The 5,779-nt window shown below is 41.9% G+C and overlaps 1 protein-coding gene across 1 annotated transcript; it reads left to right on the top strand.

The window, feature by feature from the left end:
• On the top strand, positions 625-3,509 carry LOC107617745 (RNA polymerase II degradation factor 1). The gene is made up of 2 exons (XM_016319596.2): positions 625-2,132; positions 2,376-3,509. Exons 1-2 carry the CDS (start codon positions 790-792, stop codon positions 3,229-3,231), a joined length of 2,199 nt encoding a protein of 732 aa, XP_016175082.1. The 5' UTR covers positions 625-789; the 3' UTR covers positions 3,232-3,509.

The following is a 5,779-nucleotide window of genomic DNA, read 5'->3' as shown; positions in this document are numbered from 1 at the left end:
AAGTAATTTAAGAGATACTTAGATGTACTGTTTTGCTTAAGCTTTTCAATTTACGGCTAAATATCATATTCTCCTACTTTTATCCTAATTTAACCATTAATCCATAAGCTTCCAAACGTAAACGCGTACTCATTGTTGATACTAACAAAAAGCATAAAGCAATTCACTCATTTTCCTTTTTATTCAATCAAATTTCCCTCTAGAGAGAAGAAAATAGAGCAAAACCAAAGCGGATAATTAAAGTTAATAATGATCCATTAACTCTATTGGAAAAAGATTCACAAATTAGGGTGAAAGAGTAAAAAAGGTTAGTTGTATTTGCATGATTTTGGTTGTTTTTAAATTATTGCGGTAAAGGGGGGAAACACAAGTAACCAAAAACCCAACTGGGTCCAATCAGTAAACCAGCTGTCAAACTCGAACCCATCACACTGTTTCTCTTTTTCTAGTTGCCTTTTCCCACGGTATTCAATCCGCGACTCCGCTTTCCCCAAAATACCCTTTCAAATATTATCATATCTTTTTAGTTTTATTATCATATCATCTCTTTTTTTATTAGATAAGATAATATAATATCTTTAGTATTTAGATTAGAAACGATAATATATAAATAAATAACATAATTGCGTTAAGCAAGTATAAGAACATTAACGGCAAACAGAGAGAGCCCCTTTTCCACACACACTCTTTTGCGCTGCGAAGGAGGCAGCAGCGGCAACACCACCAACCAAACTTTTCTTTTCGTCTTTTATTTTTTTATTTTATTTTTTTGCTTCCAAACACAAAACCATGGAGGCGCAACCTCCAACGCCACCACACACCGCACAGCCTCCGCCGTTGTCTTCGGTGGCGCCGCCGCCACAACAACCTCAGCAACCAGCGCCGCCACCGCCGTCACACCTGAACTACCCTGACTCGGTGGACTCGTCCCCACGCTCTCGCAACACGGACTCATGGGACGAGCCCTTCCCGCCGGCGTCATCGAAGCTCCGGCTTATGTGCAGCTATGGCGGCCACATCGTTCCCCGGCCTCACGACAAGTCGCTCTGCTATGTAGGCGGCGACACTCGAATCGTGGTGGTTGAGCGAACAACTTCACTCGCGGACCTCTCCACGCGCCTCTCAAAGACGTTCCTGAATGGAAGACCGTTCAGCCTCAAGTACCAGCTCCCCAACGAAGACCTGGATTCTTTGATTTCTGTTACCACCGACGAGGACCTCGACAACATGATCGACGAGTATGACCGAACCAACAACAACCCTTCCGTGAAACCCTCGCGAATTCGGCTCTTTCTCTTCCCAACAAAGCCTGAATCGGTTCAAAGTATTCCGCCCATTCTAGAAAGTTCCGCCAAGTCTGATGATTGGTTCCTCAACGCCCTAAACGGCTCTGGATTGCTCAACCGGGGTTTCTCTGACTCTGCCTCTGTGAATTGCCTTTTGGGTCTCGACGACGATGCTTCGGGGAATAATGTTGACCATAGCTCAAGGGACCCTGTCGAGGCTTCTTCTCAGCCTGGATCTTTTGGAAACGGCAAGAATCCGAAACAGGAGGTTCATTCTGTTCCCGATTCGCCCATGCTGGAGACTACTTCTTCGTTTGGCTCTACTTCTTCATCGCCGTCGCTGGCCAATTTGCCGCCGATTAGGGTTCATGTGGAAGATGGCAGCGGTGGCGGCGGGGTTAGGATGGTGCAGGATCACAAGGTTTTGGGAATTGAGGAGCAGTTTGCGCAGATGGGTGTGAGTGTTGCCGGTGGATTGGGGCAGAAGCAAGACGAGGGGCTGGTGGTGCTTTCTTCGCCTCCGCCTCCGCCTGTGCCGGTCACTCTATCTGCCGCTGGGGTGGGTGTGCCTGTTAGCTCAGCGCTGGTGGCTGGGGAGTACCAGAACAGGGTTTTCTCCGATGATGAGAGATCGGATCATGGCGTGCCTGTGGGTTACAGAAAACCACCGACACCTCAGCCACAGTTGCAGCAACAACCACAGCAACAACCACAGCTTCAGCCTCAGCCTCAGCCGCAGCAAACACAGTCACAGTCACAACCTCAACATCAACAGGTTTTACAGCCTCAATTTCAACCGAAGTCAACTGGCGTCGTTGATTTGCCTTCTCCAGATTCAGTTTCAAGGTATTCTCAGTTTCATCCTTCTCTTTGTTATTCATTATATGCATGTCGTTTTGGGTATGTGAATTCGCAATTGGATCATTCATTAATTGTTTCATTCATCTGGATGGTTTGTGAATTGTCACTTGGTATCACTGCGTGTTATTTTTATGATTTGGATTTGGATTATTGTAATTCTGGAATGCTGGATTGGTTTGGTACTGTCTGAATTAGGGTCTTGTTGGTGGTTTTGTTTTGATCCTGCAGTGATAGTAGTCTTTCAAATGCAATCTCTCGGCAAAAAGCTGTGATCTATCAAGACCAAGTTCAGATTCAGCCTGGGACTACAAGGGTTCCTAGTAACCCGGTTGATCCAAAACTAAACGTGTCCGATCCTCATGGTCGGATCCAGATGCAGCAGCTTGTACAGGACCCAGGATACTTGTTGCAACAGCAATTTGAACAACAGCCGCCGCAGCAGCAGCCTCAACAGCAACAACAGCAGCAGTTCATTCATGGTACTCATTTCATTCACCATGCTCCTCCTGGGGCCGTGCCGATATCCGCCTACTATCCAGTATATCCTTCCCAGCAACAGTCCCACCACCAGGTTTACTACGTTCCTGCGAGACAGCCCCCGGCTTACAACATGCCTGTTCAGCAGCCTAACATGGCTGAATCCGCCTCAAGCATTCCTTCCAGCCGTCCCCAGACTCCGCCAAATCCCACCACATTGGTTCCACCTTCTGCAGCTTACAACCCCATGAGAAATGCTCCCATGCCCAAGACTGAAATGACGGCAGCTGCATACAGAGCTGTGAGTGCCGGTACCCCTCAATTGGTTCAAGTTCCTACCAGTCAGCATCAGCAACAGTATGTTGCTTACTCCCAGATTCACCACCCTTCTCAGTCTATTGCTCAAAATTCTGCTCCCCCTCATAATTATGCTTTTGATTATGCGGATCCGGCACATGCTCAGATATACTACTCTCAACCTCTGGCACCCTCAATGCCTTCTCAGTACCAGACCATGACAGCCGCTGCCATGGTAATGCCGGACGGTTCCACTCAGCAACCCTCGGACAACATGAAGCAACAGATAAGAACTTCACAGCCATTATAAACTTGTCATTAAAACAAAAGTGAAACAATTTTGAAGAAAACCGGTTTGGTTTGCCCTTTTTAAGTTTTATATATGTAGTTCCAGTCGGTCAGTCATGTTTGGTGCATGTTTGTGGTTATCTATTTGCATAGAAAAATAAGAAAAGAAACTCTGATAATCTTCTTCTCATCCCTGTAAAAGGAAATTGGTCCAAGGTTTATACTGTAAAAGTTCAAGTCTCTAAAACATTTTATTGTGAAGGTCATATATCAATTCCTGAAATGATTGTCATATATAAATATATTTTGCCATTGTTTTCTTTTCTTTCTTTGGTATGTGATTTATTTTTTCATGGAAATTTTGATTGATTGTGGCCATTTCGGTTGTTGGACTATGATTTTGTCGTTCTTCTCTGCTATATCCATCTTCGCCTAGAAGGACCACAACTACGCACTTTTACATAGAAAAATGAATTTTTAATCACACGTTTATTTGGCCCTTTCATCCTTCTTGCTCGTTTTCTATGGAAAATCATGTTTTCAGTTTGCTGCGCATGACCAAACAAAAATGTGCAGCCAAGTTTGAGTGTGTTTTTTAAGATTATCTGTTTGAACAAAGCTTTTAAAAAATGAAAAATTACTTTTAAAAATTTTAGATTAATTGGATAAAGTTCTTAATAAATTTTTAACTTAGAAAAGAATCAATTCATAGTTTCTTTTGTTTTCTGAAGCAAGTAAAAATTGTTTTTAAAGTAACTTAGAAATATAAAGAAAATTTTTTGTAACTAAAGGAATATGCAAATGTTCTTGTTCATCATAGAAGTCATATAAAAAAGGAAATTTAGGCGATCACACTCTGAAAGATCATAATTCATAACCCCGCTTTTGTAATTATCTCTCTGGCTTAATGAATGGCATACTTTTCATGTTTCACATTATGCAAGAACGCTATCATATATCTCGTGCATTATTGAGACTGAAAACAACGTGTTGTGGCACCGCAATTCAAGTTCTATTCGATGCATAGGAGAATCAGCTCATGTCACACAACCGTATGATAATGTTAAAGCAAAGATTGGAAAATTTTGACGTATAGTGAACTTTAAGATTCACAAATCCAACCATCATAACAGGGAGTGCACGTTGCTGCATACGTTGTTTTTACTCGATTTCACGTGGCCCCTGTGGCAAAGTACAGCTGATTCGATGCTTTATTGTATTTTAGAATGCACTAATTACTAGTTAGTGATTAATTAAAAATTAACTAACAGTACGAGGTTTAAATGTTATTACTTAGGTTTGCGTAACGCATCTAGTACTAGCTTATGAGTATGGTGATCGGGATGATAACAATAGATTAATGCTTAAATCTGAATAATTGTATAACAATTTAGCTACTGCTTAAGTGAAAATTAAATGCTGACATAAGTGGTTGATGCTGACTGGTTAATGCATGGTTTCTGAGTCATAATATGATTATTGAAGATTATCATGGACAACAAATTTGAAAGAGGAAGCACCGAAGCAGTTGTCAAAAGAGTTAATGGTCCCTACACCCTACTCCTTACCCGTTTTAATGTCAACGGAGTTCATGGGTCCTCAGTTTTCCATAAAATGCTTGGGATACAATGAAGCATATAATTGGTCTCTATTCAATGTTCAAGATCAAAATAACGGCAGGGGTCAGGGAGTAGATACTAGAGAGGAGTGTGAATGTGTGATTCCCACTACTCTCCTCTACTCCATCCAAATTGCCAACCTGGGAACCTGCCTTGCCTTTCAAACCCGAATTCCATGATATAATTGTAGGTTTTAGTACTTTTAGTCTTTTACCCTTTGCTTCAAGGCACATAATTCCATAGTGATAAGAGTCACTTCTCTTGTCAAACCATTTTATTCTTCTATCAATTTCATGGATTGGTGGACTGCCAACCCTTAAAAAATTGAGTAGGCCACCAAATAATGGCCAGCCCACTAAGGGGCCCACTTCAAGCTCCCAACTTTAAAAATCCTATCTGCTTTCAGTTTTAGACGTTCTAACCCCACCAAAAAACTAAGTGTTGTCCTCCAAGAAGAATCGTTGCGTTAATTATATAATGAGCGAACCCCGTTGACATATTCTGAGTGTGTGTAAAGCATTTGAAGATATTCGAACATATAGAATTTGGCAATTTGGAAAGGAAGAATAAAATTCAATATTTATCTTTTCATAACAACCGTGTAATCAATAATAGATGTGAGAGAAAGTAGATCCTGTGGGCTGTGGCCCTCGTCGCTGAAATTCCTTTCAACAATCTCTACCACAGTTGAAGATTGGACTTGCCATGCATAAAACAAGCATGAAACTAAACAACTAGAAAACTACATAGAAATAGCCGTGATAATTCCAAATCACCTCATGAACGCTGTTGCCACCGTGCATTGCATGCCTTCACACACGGAGAGAGACGAGTGCGAAAGCTTTCAGTTTTGATTTTGGTTTTTCAGCCTTGATTCCTTCGCAGATGGTGACTCAATGGGCTTTTAAGCCTACAAAATAACCATGGCCCATTTTGTAAACAGTAAGGCCT

Source organism: Arachis ipaensis, chromosome B09 (assembly GCF_000816755.2).
Source record: "Arachis ipaensis cultivar K30076 chromosome B09, Araip1.1, whole genome shotgun sequence".
Taxonomy (NCBI): Eukaryota; Viridiplantae; Streptophyta; class Magnoliopsida; order Fabales; family Fabaceae; genus Arachis; species Arachis ipaensis.
This window is presented reverse-complemented; position numbering and strand designations above follow the sequence as displayed.

What these genes read in the sequence shown, in the direction of transcription:
- LOC107617745 (XM_016319596.2), top strand. Translation starts at nt 790, where the DNA reads ATGGAGGCGCAACCTCCAACGCCACCACACACCGCACAGCCTCCGCCG. An exon ending in TCTCCAGATTCAGTTTCAAG is followed by an intron (nt 2,133 to 2,375) that starts GTATTCTCAGTT and finishes TTGATCCTGCAG; the next exon opens with TGATAGTAGTCTTTCAAATG.